The sequence below is a fragment of the Neolamprologus brichardi genome, chromosome 7, assembly GCF_056152115.1.
Source record: "Neolamprologus brichardi isolate AB-2024 chromosome 7, ASM5615211v1, whole genome shotgun sequence".
NCBI classification, from domain to species: domain Eukaryota; kingdom Metazoa; phylum Chordata; class Actinopteri; order Cichliformes; family Cichlidae; genus Neolamprologus; species Neolamprologus brichardi.
Genome location: NC_142110.1, coordinates 10146953 through 10164513, shown reverse-complemented (window position 1 = coordinate 10164513; position 17561 = coordinate 10146953). Strand labels below are relative to the sequence as shown.

General features: G+C 38.9%; 2 protein-coding genes across 2 annotated transcripts; one reads left to right on the top strand and one right to left on the bottom strand.

Moving 5' to 3' along the window:
- Positions 1–770: 770 nt before the first annotated feature.
- neto2b (neuropilin (NRP) and tolloid (TLL)-like 2b) lies at positions 771–10640 on the top strand. The gene is made up of 12 exons (XM_006789460.3): positions 771–1639; positions 1829–1981; positions 2321–2569; positions 2656–2703; positions 2859–2911; positions 4178–4252; positions 6643–6744; positions 7004–7130; positions 7416–7529; positions 8009–8139; positions 8242–8334; positions 8423–10640. The coding sequence occupies exons 1-12, from the start codon at positions 1552–1554 to the stop codon at positions 8867–8869; spliced, it is 1680 nt and encodes a 559-aa protein (XP_006789523.2). The 5' UTR covers positions 771–1551; the 3' UTR covers positions 8870–10640.
- A 723-nt stretch (positions 10641–11363) lies between these two features.
- Positions 11364–16168, bottom strand: LOC118454071 (uncharacterized). Its single transcript, XM_087843067.1, has 11 exons — positions 16121–16168; positions 15941–15984; positions 14653–14716; positions 14404–14535; positions 12756–12854; positions 12632–12681; positions 12375–12500; positions 12213–12258; positions 11978–12049; positions 11726–11879; positions 11364–11647 (listed from the first exon to the last, which is right to left on the bottom strand). Exons 1-11 carry the CDS (start codon positions 16151–16153, stop codon positions 11364–11366), a joined length of 1104 nt encoding a protein of 367 aa, XP_087699193.1. The 5' UTR covers positions 16154–16168.
- Positions 16169–17561: the final 1393 nt, after the last annotated feature.

Below are 17561 nucleotides of genomic sequence, written 5' to 3'. Positions count from 1 at the left end.
ATTCATCCCCATGCCAAACGGGCGACTGGAGGTTTATCATATCACCAATACTCATAACTGATGAGGCACATGCGCAATCAGCTTTCCCCTACAGTCTAGCGCCAACTGAGCTCAATCTTTAAACCGCGAGCAGCTGCAGGCTGATCATCCGTTTGTTTGAGGCTGAGTCTCATACACCGAGCTGGGCAGGAAAACTGTGCAAACTTCTGATTCTGATGACGAATCACAAGTTCGTCTGCTCTTTTTCGCACCTGAGCCGCTCTCAGTTTGACCAACACGACAAGGATGGAAAGGTGAAAGTTCGGATTTTCTAAATCGGTAGTTTTAACGTGCGGTAATCCGTACTACTGACATAAACAGGGGATGTGAGGGACAAGTTTGAAAACAGAAAAACTCATAAAAGGAGCTCAGCGGCGAGGATGTACGCAGGTAAGAGAAATCATCCATATTTTCGCACTTTAGAGCAGATCGCGTATTTCTTTACTTAAACGTCTGAGGGGAAAACAGAGAGTTGTTAGAAACGCGGGCGTCTCAAGTCTGGTTTTTAGGGGGAGGGTTTTTTTTTTTTGCTGTTTTCTGACATGTTTGTGTAGTTACGTTGTGCAAAGAAATCGGGTTTTTTTTTTCTTTGTTTTGAAAGTTTCTCTTGTGCATCGATTCGTGGTGCTGAAGTAACAGCTCCCCACGCTTGCTCGGTGCAGTTACTCTAAAAAAGTAAGAAAAAAAAGCAACACGGATTTTTCTTTTAAAAAAAAATCAAAGTAGGAAATCCGTTTTTCCCCTTTTGCGCCAGCGTCTGGTGGCTCAGTGCCTGAGCGAGTGGAGGATTTGGGCTGCTGTTGCTACCTCTGTTCCTCCTCTGCACCCACTTAATATGTTCTCAGAGGAAGGGCTGCAAGTCAATTTAACATGCAGCATGGCAGTGAGCCACACATCTTATTTACCTTATTGTACAACAATAATGAATTGAAAACAGAGTCCGAAGTTATAAATCTGCCTGTTTCCCAGGTCACAAGCTGTGACAGGCAGAACATGCAGCACGAACGTCCACAGCCTATATCATAACTGTCGTTTTTGTTTTGCTTTTTGTCCCTGGATGTGCAGCAACATGCCAACATGCCACTTTGGTGAAAACTCAAAGCAAGTTCTAAGCAGACTGGTGCCCCTGGGCAAGATGATTTATTTGGGTCACATTTTATGTAATAGGTACAAATGTGGTGGAAGATATGATTTCAAGCAACTTTTTTTTTTTATTTTTTAATGCATATTTACCATTAGATGTCCTTGAACAGCTTCTTGGCAGACAGCAGCCCCGCCTCTCACCCAGCATAAATCTTAACGAAAAAAAAGAGGATGCAAAGATAAGAGTAAGAGTTAAGGAAGCAGATGGTAGAAGTAGCTTGTTCTCTCACTCCCAAGCTTTGAACCCCACGCCCTTGCCTTTAATATACATTCAAGGATTCTGCTGAGTGTAGTGAAACATAAAGCACAGACAAACAAATCCTGCTAAGCTCTCGTTTCCTTTATTCCTTGATTGTACCTCTCCTTACTATGATTTCACACACTGTTGACTTCTGTACAGTCTGGATATTTCTCCTATTCATTGAGGGGGGATTTGCACTGGTGCAAAATATTAAAGGTAAGATTGCAATCTTTACTCTGCTCCTTTGTCAAATGGACTCCTTTATACATTTCCATATTCTTCTTTAATTTGAGATGTATTTATTTATTTATTTATTTATTACACAAATGTGTCCATTACTGCATTTTAGATGTAATTTTTTGTAGGTTTGAATGCCTTTTGTTGCTTGGTTTTCATAATGTGCAGATTCAGGTGCAGGGTCGAAAGCAGTTAAACCTTCTCTACGACCACAGCGTCACTGTGGAAACTGGGTACGAACCACTGATGGCGGCACTTTCAATTCCCCAAACTACCCAAATACGTACCCTCCAAACAAGGAGTGCCTCTATGTGCTGGAAGGTAACTGATGAGAAGCACACAGCCCAAGCTGAAAAACAGTTCAGATATTGGGATGTATTCTTTTATTGGCTCGGATTGGCTCTGCGGGAATCCGATGCCATCGACACATATAAAACCTATTATGTGCAATGCCTTATTTTCCTCTTTTGTCATTAAAGACACAACTGTGTTATTTTAATGTATCGTTCATTAACTTCTCAACCAGTAATGATATATAAAGAACATACAAGACAGGGTTGTATCTGAAAGGAGCAAACGTGTCTTTCTTGTTGCCGTTTTTATAGCGTTTTGTATTCCTGAATCGGCTCTGACAGTAAAAGAGTGCCAATTGTTCCCCAGCCCTGCCTCGCCAGAGAATAGAGCTGATGTTTGACGAAGTCTTCCACATCGAGGCGTCGTTCGAATGTCGCTTCGACAACATCGAAGTGCGGGACGGTCCCTTTAGTTTCTCCCCGCTCATCAATCGCTTCTGCGGCTCAGCCAGTCCTGGACTCATCCTGTCCAGCGGACGCTTCATGTGGATCCGCTTCTTCAGTGATGAAGAGCTGGAGGGGACTGGCTTCCAGGTCCAGTACAGCTTTGCTGCAGGTGACTAAAATGCAGAGTGGTGGATGTACCATTTTCACACTGCTCAAAAAACAATTTCTGTGCTCTTCTTATTTCTCACCCCGAAGATCCTGAATTTCATCTGCATGTGGGAGGACTTTTAAACCCCATCCCAGGTAGTGCAACGGCATGTTTAAGAAAATCCATGCAGCTTCAGGTGTACATCTTTAGACTGCCATGTGAAATAAAGTTGTTACTTTCCATCTGATCACATGTCCTCCTTTTTTTCTTCCACTTTGCTTCTTGCCAACTGTCGTTGTCTCTGGGTCAGACTGTCAGTTTGAGCTGTCTGGAGCTGACGGTGTAATCCGTTCAAGTCAGGTGCACTGAAAAAAAGGGATTGGCCAGCTCTTGGATTTACGTAAGCATCTTGCGTGTATTTAACACAATTGCCTCATGCTTTAAAGTTAGGTGTAACTATATAGTGTAGAAACTACATGATATGCAGAGAGGGTAGATTAAATTGTTCATATCATGTTCAAGTGAAGTAAGTCAATAATATAGCAATGTTAAATCCCGCAACACTGCATGGGTTTCAGTCTCGCACTCTTTTTTGGTATACCAAAAAAAGTAAATTGGGTGGTTGTTACATTTAAAAAGTCTACCTTGTAATTTGAACACAATAATTTCATGTTTCTATGAACGTAATTAAATCATGTAGGATTTGCATGGAATTCAAAAACTTAATTTGTTCTTGTTGAGATGACAGGATACAATCTAGTAAGAGTGGTTAGTTGCTGAACTCATGAAATTCACAAGATCGCACAAGATTTCAAACTGCAGGAAAATCAGTGGAGTTATAAGAGGCAGAGAACTACACACACACCACGTGCATGCTATTGCTATTTATTGTGGATTAACCTGTCAAGGATAAAAACAAAAAAATTCTGCATCAAACACAGGAAATCATAGCTTTCCTGTGTTTCCTAGATTGTTGGCATGGTGGTTAGTGCTGTTGCTTCACAGTAAGAAGGTCCTGGGTTCAAATCCACAGTCTGGCTAGTTTGCAGTGGTTTCTCTCTGGGTATTCTGGTTTCCTCCCACAGTTAAAAGTCATGCAGCTATTAGAGCTAGGTTAATTGATGATTCTAAATTATCTGTGAATGTAAGTGTAAATGGTTGTTTGTTTCTATGAGATAGACTGGTGAGCTGTCCAGGGTGTACCCTGCCTCGTAACCTATCACTTCAGGGTTATTTCCCAGCTCTCCTGCAACCCAGAGGATGGTAGTCATTGTAAATCCATTCAATTTTTATGGTAACCAGGATCTAGACTTTGTTGAACATTATGTAATATGAAGACAACATGTAGTATTTAAGTGACCAAGTAGTATTGGGGTAAAAGTTATTGAATAGTGTTGAAATAAAATGACAAAATTGTGAAGGATTAAAATATTCCAAGAGCTCAACTTACTTCATCTGAACATGTTTCAATCGCGTTTTAGAAACACAAAATGCACAGGTTTATTGAATATGAAAAAGTTGTGTTGATTTAACTCAGTTGTTTAAGTTTCTGCCAAAGCAAAACATTTGTGTGCAACAAATGTCCACTATTGAATCAAGTAAATCCAACATGGCCTTTTTTTCAGTGTGGAAGAAGAGTCCAAAGTGAAGCCAGACCAGGCAGTGGACTGCATCTGGACTATACGTGCCCCAACAAAGAACAGGGTAAGATATTAAAACGACATTGTTAAATTTGCATTTATACATCCAGTTCTCCATTTCTGCGTTTTCAATTGAGTGATAGCTGAAAGTCTGTAAAAAAGGAAAAGCAGAAAGGAAAGGAAAATAAAGGAAAGGAGAAACATTTCTTCTCAACAAAATGAATTTAAGGAGAGGGGATATAATTCATTGGGAACAAAATGACAAACAGTAGAGTGGAATGAAAGATGAGTCTGCGGCCTGCAGCTTATTTTGCTTTCTGCTTTCACCCTTCACCCTCTCCATATCTGCTGTGATGTATTTTTGTATATTCTTTACATTATTTGAAAAACAAAGCATCCCAAGCATCTTTTTTTTAAATATCAAGCAACTGCTAATCCGCAGCTTATGCATATAAATAATAAACATGTGCATTGATAATCTGACAGTCAGCTTAAGTACATCTGCAGTAAAGCTGAGTCAAAATGATTTATATCAGTGATGATTCAAATGTCTTCTGTTGGCAAACAGAAACTAGCTGAATTACAAACCCATTTTGTAAAAAGCTGTGAAATGTAAATAGGAAGAGAATTCAATGCTTTGCAAATCTCATGCTGTATGTTATTTACAAGAGAACACGTTAAATGGTAAAGAGTTTAAATATTTCATCATCTACAGTGCATTTTTAAAAGATTCAGAGAATTTGGAGAAATCTCTGTGCAAGGGAAAAAGCTGAAAGCCAGAATTGGATGCTGTCATGGTTTAGCAGATTGAGGATCCAAATGCAGACTCCAAAGACAGGCAGACCTCGATCTTTGGAAGTTGTAGCAAGAACCAAAAATGCTAAAGTCCATTAAGAAGGCAACTGAAAGTTGGGAACACACAGGGAGAGAAACATTAATATACAGACAGAGACAAAGGGAGTCACTCAGCCTGTCTATACAAGCTGACACACCAAGGGCTAATCAAGGGGATTGGGAAGAGGTAGGAGATGAGGAACAGCTAAAGACAAATTAGAGACAACAGAAGTGAAAATAGAAATAAAACACAAAAAAGGAAGTCACATACCTACCACAGAGATAAGACCTTAGCACACTCATATTTGACAAAGACATGAAGGTAAAGCCAGGAAAATAAACATGAAACAACTATGCTAAACCGACCCAGACCAGAAAATAAACTGAAAGGCCCAAGATACATAAAGATCAAGTTTAACAGTCACCTAAGAACCATAAAATAATAGTATTCAGTTAATAAGGCTCAAACTCTGGAACATGACAGATGCCCATAATCTTCAGGCTCTCAGATGGCACTGCATTAAAAACAGGTGTGAGTCCGCCATGTAAATAACTGCATGAGCTCCAAAATCAAACTTGGGCGCTGCTTTCTCTGGACTAAGGAGGAGAGGGACCATCTGTTTTGTTATGAGCGCAGACTTAAAAAGCATGAATCTTTGATGGTATGGAAGTGAAATAGTAAATGGAAGTGGCTGTAAAGGTACCATGTAGATGATATCTTTTTCAGATAAGGCCGTCTATATTTCAGCAAGACAAAACTAAATGTACTGCACGCATATGTCAACATCATAGCTTTGTAGCAGAATTTCTCGGATGCCAAACCGGCCTGTCTGCAGCAGAGACTTTTCATTAAATCAAAACATTTGAATCATTAAGCAAAAACTACAGCAAAGAAGGCCCAGGACTGCTGAGCAGCTAGAATCCAACATCAGGCATGAACAGAACAACATTCCTCTCCTAAAAGTCCAGCAGCTGATCCTGCCCTTCCTAGGACGGCGATCTTTTGGACAGACATCTCAGATGTTGTTCCTGAGATCTGCTGGAGGCACTCGTCCCGTACGGGGGTACCACTGTTGCCTTCACCCTTCACGTCTTCTTGAGCTCCTCTCTCAGCCCGTGGTACTTCTCGAGCTTCTCGCGTACCTTTTTCCTGATGTTGTTATCACTCAATAGAGCTACATCTATCACTACAGCTGTCACTACTAGGTCTGGTTGGTTAGCCATCACCAGTTTGTCTGCCTGTATCTGGAAGTCCCACAGGATCTTAGCTCAGTCATCCTCAACCTCCCTGGGGGTCGTATCTCATTTTGACCACAGGACTTCCAGGCCACTTCCAGGCCCTTTAGACTACAACAGCCACTTGGTGATAGCATTCCATGTATGTCCTTGCCTGCTAGCTCCAGCGTGCAGCTGGGGTCTTGCCTGGTGTGGTAGACCCCAACCTCTATGGACATGGCAGGAATATTGTTCCCAGTTTAAACAGTTGACCTGTTTTTCATGTTTATGGGATTTACAAATCATTGGATTCACTTTTTATACAGCATCCCGACTTTTTTGGAATCAGGTTGTGTGTGAAAAATGAAAAGTGTACACTGTTTCCCTCTCCATTACTCATTCCAGATTTACCTGCGATTTTTGGAATACCAGATGGAAAACTCCAATGAATGTAAGAAGAACTTTGTGGCTGTTTATGATGGCAGTAGTGCCATTGAGGATCTAAAGGTAATTCTTTGCATAACATCATAAATATTACTCTGTCTCTGCCTGACGCACTAAGTTTGTTGCGCATTACATTGCACTATGCTTTCAGGTCTGAGGTTCTTCTTCTGCTACAGGATTTATCTTTCTTTCTTTGCCATACATGCTCCTTTTTAATGCCATATTTAAATCACAAGTATGTAGCAACTGTTCTACAGACCATGGCCTCATTGAGTCCGCACATCAACATCCATAAAAGAAAGTGGTGTGTGGTTTCTTGCAGGCCAAGTTTTGTAGTACAGTAGCTAATGACATTATGCTGGACACTGGTGTGGGAGTAGTGAGGATGTGGGCTGATGAGACAAGCCGTCTCAGCCGCTTCCGGATGCTGTTCACATCTTTTGCTGACCGTGAGTGACTCCTTCAGATTATTCTTTCCCCCCCTGCCTATCATTTGGCTTTTTCAGCTGCGATGGGAAAGTACATGTATTAAAGATACAATGCATATTTTGGTGGTTTCTTTTAATCACTGCACCTTATATAGTAAGCCTTAGCAATAGGAAATAATAATAGTTCTGATAAGCATTTTATAGTTGGATCTCTGATAAGGACATGCCACATTCTTTCTGCTTGTAGCTTTCGATGCTTTGTCAGGTTGTACACATACTTCATATACACTTGTGTTTGTGTTTTAGCACCCTGTAAGAGCAGTGCGTTCTTTTGCCACACTAACATGTGCATCAACACTTCTCTGGTGTGCAACGGCATACAAAACTGTGTCTTTCCTTGGGACGAAAGCAACTGCAAAGGTACCTCGATTCTGCTGAAGCCCTTTGGCAGAAATGCTCTCTTTGGTCTGCTGTGATGTGTTATGCTGTGTAATTCTGTCATGCTTTGTGAAATGATGGATGTCATGTCTGCCTTTGTTGTGTCACATTGAGTCTCCTTGAGGATCATTATGAAACGCACACACCGGCTGCAGCAACTACAGAACAGTTAATATCGATGTGTTTCCACTTGGCAGGAAAAGCATAACCTCATAGTTTTGACGCGTTTCCAACTGAAAGGCCTTCAAGGCTTTTTGGCTAATAAGTGGATCTTAAGCATTTCTAGTGCTGGGATGGGTGTTTATCAGTGCCTTAGCTTTTAGTAACTGCTTTGAAATGTTCCTGGCATCCAGAGATACGAATTGTGTTGACACGGGAGGGAACAAGTGATGATGTACTCTCGGTGCCTTTGAAAGCCTCTGATATTTTTAACTCTTTATGTCGTCATTTCAATCCTCCAGAGAAAAAGAACAAAGGTCTTTTTCACCAGATCACAAAGACTCACGGGACAATAATCTGTGTGTCTACGGGGGTGGTGCTGTTACTCCTAATTGTCTCCATTCTGGTGCAAGTCAAGCAGCCACGTAAGAAGGTATTTAAGAAAATTTGTTGTCGAATTCTTCTAACATCATCCCACTAGATTTTTCTCATAGAAACTACAAATAAAATAGTGATTCCCTGTCATATTTTAAAGGTGTTGGTTCGTAAGAACAACTTGTTTCCTCGTGCTGACTTCCAGGAGGTGTTTGATCCTCCTCACTATGAACTCTTTAATCTCAGAGACAAGGTCAGTTTTATTGCTTTTACACATTATATTATTGGTACATGTTTATATCGCTTTAAAACTACTAATTTATTAACGTTGTCCTTCACAGGAGATTTCTTCAAGAGACCTTGGGGAGTTGTCAGAGGAGCTCCAGTCCCTACAAGCGCTCAGGAGGTCCTCGTCAGGATCGCGCTGCATACACGAACATCATTGTGGCTCTCTGGCCTCTATCAACTCCATTAAAGGCAGCCTAGGGGCGCAAGGCCTGGGAAGGGGATCCATGGAGCTTCCACCTTTCAGAGTAGACTTCCAAAACTCCTTGCCTCCTCTAAGAGATTTCAACAGCAGTCTGAGGAAGAAGAGCTGGCCCAGTATGAAATCAGGCCGAATACAGGGCCATCATGGTATGGGAGAGAGAGCTCTGGGGCGGCAGGACAGAGTAATGGAAGAGGAAGAAGAGGAGGAGGACGGACGGTATGATGTGTATGTGCGGAGAGGCGGAAGCCGAAGAGGCTATGAAATGGCCCAGCAAAGATCCCTGTCCATGGACTTTTGAGGAGAAAACACAAGATCTGCGTTAGGGTAGGTAAACACTGCCTCGATTTTAGGGAGGAGCTTTTCAAATTTACAGGAAAAAGGAAAAAGAAAGAAAACCAATGGCTTGTGCAAGTACACTTTCCTTCTTCTCAGTAAGGCTGGAAAACATAGGCTCTGTTAAGGAGCAACAAGAAGATCCTCAGGCACTGTCAAATCTGCTTATATACTGAAACAGCAAACAGAGAGCTGCTATCAAGTCTCTGACACCGGTGTAAAAGTGAAACTAAAAGAAAATGCTGTATAGAGTTCTTGTCTTGATGTATTTTGTTGAATACATTTAACTGTAACGCGAATAGATGTTGTGGAAGTATGTTTTGAGTCAGTGTGTAGAAGAAGTGTGATTACATTTTGAGTATTAGTGAAAAAACTACATTGGTTAAAAACGAAAAGGTAATTTTCCGCACCTCTGACTTAGGAAAAGTCAGCTCTGAGTTAAAGTTGGTTTTAGTTTTACTGAAGGAAAGTCTGGTTGTTCTGCAATCCCCTTTTGGGCATGTTGCACAGGTACACAGGTTGGAAATTTTACAATTATGTCGCTCTTCAGTGACACACCTGACCTTATGAAAACCAGAAAACAAGGTTTCTTTGTACAATCTTTTAAAAACAAATGGGTTATCAGATCTTAACACAGCGGGGGAGAAGCCAACATAGTCCTGTTAATTAGCAAGGAGGGTATTTAGGAATTAAACCATTTAATAAGAAATAAAACCATGTGAGTACTGACCTCAAAGAAAGTGTTTGAATGGAGAAAGTTGGACATGGTTCGCCTGGTTTCACAGTGGATCTAAAATGCTGTATTCCAATGTTTTCATGTGTTGTGATCTTAAACACAGTGTCTCTGAAATTCCCACAGAACCTCTTACATAACCTTGTAGCTGGCACAAACCTCATTTGGAAAGCCTTGCGGTGTAGTCAGCATACCTCTGCAGTTCATTTGTCATCCTCAAAAAAATTCACTGGACCAATAATTAATGGGGAAACATAGTTTGTCTGCATAGACATAGACAAAAGCCTGACAGTGCATTCTCAGTGCTAGTGTGTGTGCTGGTATTTATAAGTGTTATACAATTCTCATTTGACCTCTAAGTATAAACTTATAAACTCACGATTAAAGACTTCCAGTTAAGTTTCTATGCACTGGCTACTTTGTACACAATAAAAGCTACGATCAAACAAGTGATAGATAACGTAAATGGGTCAGTCATGATAATGTACTCTGTTTTATATGCTTCCATAAGTTGACCTTGTTTGTAGGGAATATGCATTATCAGCTCCAGTACACAGTCTTTTTTTTCTTTTTTTATCTCAATATCCATGAATAGGCACGATATCTGGAACACCTCAGGTAATATATGACTCCAGAGAAATAGGTCAAAAGGTACAGGAGATGCAGGATTATTGCTATATAATAACTCTCTGTGTGACAATAGTTAAGCCTGTCTTCAAAGGTGTGTCTCATTCTTTTCTCAGTTTGATCGACGCTGGGAAAACATCTGCACTAAGGAGCTAAAGAAGTTTAAGTTGGGTTTTTTTTGTCTGATTTTTTTTAGATTGTTACAAGCCCTGTGTGCTTATAGTCACCACAAATAGTTTGAAAGCCATAATCATTTGTTTGTTGTTGTTTTTTTTTACTACTTTTAATTCATTTATAAAAACATTTTTACTTTGTCACAGTGGGTTATGCTGATTCCTTTCAAATTAAAACTGTAATATTCTACAAACACTTTTGCTTATGCTTCGTGACATCCATCTATCACCTGCAAAAAAACAACAATGCTTGACCAGAAACTGAACGTCAAGTTTACTTTTAGATTGCAGTACAGTAGGTCAGGTGATAACTTACATTAGAGCAGCAGGTTGGCATGCAGTTTTTCCACCATTCAGAGTTTCCAGAGACAGACAAGAAGGCTTGGGAAATGTTTATAAAAAATGTTTACTGTAACTATGATTGGAAAGAATGACGTCTAATGTTTAGCACAGTTTTTGCCTTGTACCACAGACGATGCTGAGGAGTCAAGAATAAAAAGCACTTCATTGATCAAAATAAATAAATGTGGTAAAACATAATAACATAGAAATCAAACACACAAATAGGTCTGTAATTGTAAAATAACATCTTTATAAATCTTTAATAAAACTATACAAGCAGTTTTTTGGCCTCATTGATAAGAAAACGTGCTGCTGCACTATGACTTAGTATACGTCAGCATCAGCAGCTGAAAATGAAAATATAGCAACAGCTTGTTTAAAGTCTTTGAGTTTCCTTCATCACTTTGTTCAGTGTTTTTTCATCTTCAGTCCACAAAAAAACTCCTTTCAGTCCAAAGTGTGCAGACAGACCGGGCTCCTAAGGCCAGAATGATGTATTGCAGCACGACATGGTCCATCCATGTGTTTATAGTCCAAAGCATTAAAACGAGGTCCTCAATGACTCATCAAAAAAGGGCATGTGATTATAGGCCACCAAGGGTGTGTTCTCTCCAAGAACAGCCTCTGTGAAGTTGGGCCTTCTCCAGGCGTACACCATGCTGTTCAGGAAACCTTGTAGAGACACGCTGGCAGCCTGCAGTAAACAAAAGCAATATTTTAGCCTGCAAATCTGCCATCTGAGGACATTTTAACCTACTCATTGAAAAGCTGTAACTAAAACATACCTGTAGCATATAAACACCAAATAAACTGTATTGTTCAACGTTTGTTCTCATCAACACGGTAGATAGCAGGATGAGGAAAAGCGCTACAAGAAGAAGAAACATCAATTTAATTTTGTCTTAAAGTTGATATTTACATTATTTTTGTGCATGCGTTTGTGTACCTGGTGCCCAGCAGATTAGGATGACTGTCACCATATTCCTTGAGGTAGAAATTGCTCTTTTCATTCTTCTTCTTGAACGCCCATCTCCCTCCACTGGAAAAAGCCCCTCCGGATCTCGTCTTTCATACCACTTACCAACCTTATAGTAAATAATCTGAACCAAAACAGGAAAAAAAACATTTGTTTCATCAGATTACACTGGTATTTAAACTTGCTTGTTATGTTACAGCAATGTGATTGTTAGTAACTCACAGAGCAAGACACCAGCACCGGTATCACCACAATGAAAAGAAAAGCTCTGATGAAAACGTCATGGATTATCTCCTGTGGGCAAAAGAGAATTATGTATCAAAAATATGCTTATACAAAATGTAACAATGCTAAAGAGCATTATTATTCTGTTAAACAGAGACGCACACACACTACAACATGGGCCTCGATAAAAGAAAGTGTGTTAAAGGGTTTCATAAGACAGCTGTACACTCACAACATCTGAGCAGGACTCCCTCCAGACGTGCAAGAACAAAATACAACTGTGAAAAAGAGAAAATCAAAAAAGGTCAGAAACACGAGGGAACAGACCCATTTCACTGCTGTGACGTCTTTGAACGATTTTGAAGGAGGCTGAATCTCTGGGTTGTGTGCTCACCTGGTGCAGTACGTGCTATCGTTACCGAAGACCCGATTTGGCAAGCTGCTGGTAGCTGGAATCAGCAAAGTAGCTTTCATGAAAGGAGTGAGCACATATGCTAAGTAAAGTGCAAGTGGGATCAACCTGTTATATTGGGCAGAAGATAGAGAAGAAGAATTAAATTGTGCACACATGGGATACCATCTGGTGGGTTAGGTAAAAACTAAAGCATTTATTAATTCATTTATTTTTTTTAAAAAGTGGTTAAAACTTACCACACAATGGCATACACAGGTATGACTATTTCTGGTCTTCGACATGTATTCTGCAAAACAAGCAAATGTCAGTGAATCTGGTTTCTGGACAAATTATGATCACCAGATGCAGCGAATGCCTCACCAGATCATCATCCGCTGGTCTTTCTCTCCATCCTTGGATTGCATTCTTTGACTTCCAGGCGTAAACGACCACCAGCAGGAATGAAATGAAATAAAACGTCTGGAACAAAACACAAAGAACAACGCAAAATGTGACAGTTTTACCAATAAAGTAATTTTAGACCAAGCATTAATATTTACCTTAGAGTAAATGTCAGTTAAATATAATTTATGTGAATACTGATGAGCTCTGGTTCTCAGAGAACAACAACTTTATACTTGAAGAAGATTTCTCAGTTGGTTATGCTGATTCTTAGAACCAGTGTCCGACAAACGTGCAAGAGGACCTTTATCTTTACGAGGACGATCTTTATGAAGCAACGTGAGGACATTTTATTATTTGATTTTACATCTGCTGCTTGTAAAATGAAATGAGATATTTTTTTCTTTTTTTAAACATGCTTCTTTGTATAAGAAGGATATGAAGTATAAATACAGCTATTTATTGAAATGTAAATGTAAGGTACAGTAAACCTCTGCCGACATACCTGCAGACATAAAAATGAGATGCTACATTAGCTGAATTTTGAAATGTAGGGTCATATAAAAATTATTTAAAACCATGCTCCTTTAGGATTTGCAGTGGATGTTTGTTATCTTATAGCAGGGGTCCCCAACTCCAGGCCTCGAGGGCCAGTGTCCTGCAGGTTTTAGATCTCACCCTGGGTCTATACACCTGAATCAAATGATTAGTTTATTACCAGGCTCTGGACAACTGCAAGACATGTTGAGGAGGTAATTTAGCCATTTGAATCAGCTGTGTTGGCTCACGGATACATCTAAAAACTGCAGGACACCGGCCCTCGAGGCCTGGAGTTGGGGACCCCTGTCTATATATTATAGCATGTAAACTAAATTTGGACTTTAATAAGTCTGTTGGAGTGCATAAAGACTCTGAACCCCAAAATAAGGTAACCTTAAGTTAGAAACCGGGTAAGTCCATTTTTTTTCTTTTTTTATATTGAACTCTTAAAAAGGTTAAATATTTTCCATATCTGCATTTTGAAAGAATTCCACAATCTGAGCTAGAGGAATTTGAGAGTTTGGTCCTACAATACATTCTTTTCTTTTCTTTTCTTTTTCTGTTGCTTTTACGTACAATCAATATCTACTGTCCTTAATGCTTATCAATCTAAATTCTAACGAGAACTCAAAAGACTTTAGTCAACCGAGTTCACAATAGACGTTGCCACTTAGAATTTTATGCTGAGAACAACTGTTATGAAAAGCATGTGGAGCTCCTCCTCTCGGTCTGAGGGACGAATGTGGACATGTTTGCATGACAGGGAATGTGACACAGCAAAACTGCTCACTATGTCATTTTATAGAGGCAATATAAGGAACACATGTTTTTGATTTACTTTACTGCTTGAACTACGTGATATGTCCTCGGTGCCTTTAGAAAACGTTATATTATTAGACAGTAATCTGATTCTTTACTCTGTAAATGTTGATTGTTATAGCTGGAAGTACCAAAAGGAATTGGAAACCACCTAAGCTTTGCCAACCTGTTTAAGATTAAACTACTCCCCCACCAAAACGCAATCTTGTTAATGATTTATTTGCGGTGGTAAAAGCCCGATCAAACAATGAAATAAACTATTGCTCACCAGTGACAGCGGCAGGCCATATTGGCAGATGACTATACTGTTGTCAAACGGTATTTTGTTCATGACACTCGTGGACATCAAGATCAGAGCAGCTAGGAGGTCGGCGAGAGCAAGCTGCACCAGGAGGTGTACCTGCAAAACAGTATGCATGAAAGCTTTTGCAGTGTTGACAAACTACATAGTTCCTTATTTACAGTAATAATTAATTTAATTAAATAATCCATTAGTAATGCATACACCTAGACTCACCTGTTCTTTTAGATGCTGCCATCTTGCTATGGAAACCACCAGGACGGAGAAACTCCCAATCACACTGACGTTAATAAGAAATATGTGAACTATTAAATGACCGCAGGTATTTATTTGAAGGAAAGTTTAGAAGAAAAGAACAACTAACATTGAGCCAAACCACAGTTCACCCGAATACCGTTCAGGTTACATTAACTTTTCATACCCTTTATTCAGGTAATACCACTATTATTCAAGCAGAAGTCTTACAATGAAAATGTTACTTAGCTAAGAAGTATTGTAACAATGTACTCACTATTAGTATTAGTATTAAAAGAAGTCAACAGCCCTGAAAAGTGACACTGTTGCATTAATGCATATAATTATTATTAGTACTCATGCAAGATCAGGATTTTCTTGCTGCATTAACTTAAAGTATAGCTAATCTTAACTACTCTGGGTAAATATAGGTAATGCTTAGATTTTTAAATGTATTAAAACGTGTTAAAATTATGAAAAGGAAAAGCAGCAGCTGTCACAATTGTAATGCCAACATCTTTTGTTGTTGTTTGTTTTTTATATGAAAGATAACTCAAATTAACAGCAAAATGATTCCCATTAAATTTTCTGCAGCAAATGGGTGAGCTTATGGTTTTATAAAGTAACTAAAGCTGATAAATGCAGATAAATAAAAAAGTGCAATATTTGCCTTTTGAGAGGTGGAGTAGAAATAGAAAGTGGCAAGAAAAGACTAAAGTACGATATCTCAGTTTAGTGATAGTGATAGACTAAATTTGCTTACATCCAGGTTAACATCACAAAGCATGATGCATTTTGGGGGGGGTAAACAGACATGTTGCCACATGTCTTAGACATATGGCACCATGTCAACAACAACAATTACAAACAATGTAATTCATTAAAAAGTTCCTTTCTCCCCTATTCTTGCTTTGCTTTTATCAAGAAACAAAAAGAAACACAAAGACTTTTCAACAAAGGGTTAGGAGTATCATTGATCTTTAAGGAAGTGTTTAAATTACAGGTATCATCTACACTAAATAACATAAACTCAAACATATCAGACAATGACGATGGATTATGTAAGATAACTGAGAGAATTCAAAGAGAAAGTTTCTGAAATCTCTGCATGGTGCCCTGCTGGTCTTAGTTGATTTAAAAAAAATTAGAAACTGTCCTAAAGGTAATAACATGCAAAATAAAGTTTCTTGTGTTTGCTATGATCATATTTACAAAACATATTGTTACATAATTCATGATGATAATAATATGAGGAAGTGCATAGGAGTACCTGGGAGTGAGTAAAACTATGTACACCGTAGAGAGGACATCGATCTGAAAGCAAAATTTGGAAATGCCTGAGTCATTTCACGAATAAAAGATTTTATTATACAGTTCTTTTTTCTAAAAAAAAATAAAATAAAATAAAAATTAATTAAAGCCCATTAAAAACAAAGAATGTAGTGCCTACCTGAGCTCCACTCAGCAAAGTATTTAGCTCCATCCTGAGAAGTAAAAAGTCACATTCGGCATGTGCACAGCTCCATAACCTGCTCTCATTACAGGCCAATGAAAATGTGACTTCTTTGTGTATAGAGTGCCTCTATAAAAAAGGTGCACCTTGTCACATGTTGTGACTCCGCCTGCTTGACTCAGTGCGTGTGTGTTTGTGACAATACTTGGTAATCCCCAGGTAGAGTGGAATTAGTTTGCGCCTTACTTGATGCCTTCCAAGATAATGACCCATTTAGAAGATATAGTAAGACAATGAAACTGGAGGTTCTCTGTACTGTTTGGGGTTTTGCCCTCTTCTGATTATTGCAAATTAAGAAAATAATAGAGAAAGTCTGAGAAAAGTTTTGCATTCCTAACATTCTTCAGTAAAGGTGTCATGTCTTAGTCTAGTATAAAATGAAAGCATACAGTAGAACAAATATTTTTAAGGTTTTCATGGAAACCTAAATCCTAATCTTATTGACTTAGTCCACAGCTCAAAACACATGTGCAATAAAAAAATGAATACTGATAATAAAAAAATATTCTAACTATTTCGTTTTTTTTTCACTTGTATTCTGGGTTATTGACTTTCTGTAAGATGCAGTGCTGACTAATCAGTGTGTCTTCCTTCTTTTTTCTGGAAGCCATATAATACATCCTACCCTGTTTAAGTATCACATGGTATAATAACACAGTTTGTTCTCACACTTTGTTATCTCACACTGTATATTTATAGTAAATTGTAAAGACTTGCTTTACTTTTAGTTCTGGGAGAACAGGAAAGTCACTAGTTTTTTTCTCTAAAAGTTAAAAAAGAAATTGTACTCAATTTTTATTTTTTCAACACAGTGCTTAATTTGTTTACCGCTTTTGTCAAGTACAGTTGGGTAAATAATTATTTGATCTATTTCTGAAATTCTGGGTTTGCTCATTTCTAAAGAAATGAACACTATCTAATTTTTATTGTAGTGTCATTTTAAAAGGAGAGAGATAGAATATCAAGTAAAAATCAAGAAAAACATTTACATAAAAATTACATAAAATGAGTGTTTGAGACAATGTAGCCAGAGTTCTGACACCCACAGTTTCGCTGTGTGCCCATGTTGCATGCAGATTTCAATCAATCAGTTACAGATACTTATGACCGCAACTCATTATGTGTGCAAAGTGCACCTGTCCACAGAATCAGTTTCTTCCATTCCAACATCTCCATCACCCTGAGCAAGGCCAAAGAGCTGTGACAGCACATCGGGGACATTATTTGTAGACCTACACAAGGCTGGAATGAGGAACGAGACCATCACCAAGAAGCTTGGTGAGAAGGTGACAACCATTGGTGCAATCATTTGGAAATGGAAGAAATTTAAAATTACCTTCATTCAGCCTTGGTCTTGAGCATCATACAAGATCTTCAT

Bases quoted from the DNA above. Each gene is read 5' to 3' on its own strand.
- LOC118454071 (XM_087843067.1), bottom strand. From the start codon at position 16,153: ATGGAGCTAAATACTTTGCTGAGTGGAGCTCAG. The intron at 12,050-12,212 runs GTGAGTGTACAG...TTTTGCCCACAG, and splicing joins GGGAGTCCTGCTCAGATGTT to GAGATAATCCATGACGTTTT. The intron at 11,648-11,725 runs GTACACAAACGC...TTCTTCTTGTAG, and splicing joins CCTAATCTGCTGGGCACCAG to CGCTTTTCCTCATCCTGCTA.
- neto2b (XM_006789460.3), top strand. From the start codon at position 1,552: ATGATTTCACACACTGTTGACTTCTGTACAGTCTGGATATTTCTCCTA. The intron at 7,530-8,008 runs GTACCTCGATTC...TCAATCCTCCAG, and splicing joins GGACGAAAGCAACTGCAAAG to AGAAAAAGAACAAAGGTCTT. The intron at 8,140-8,241 runs GTATTTAAGAAA...CATATTTTAAAG, and splicing joins TCAAGCAGCCACGTAAGAAG to GTGTTGGTTCGTAAGAACAA.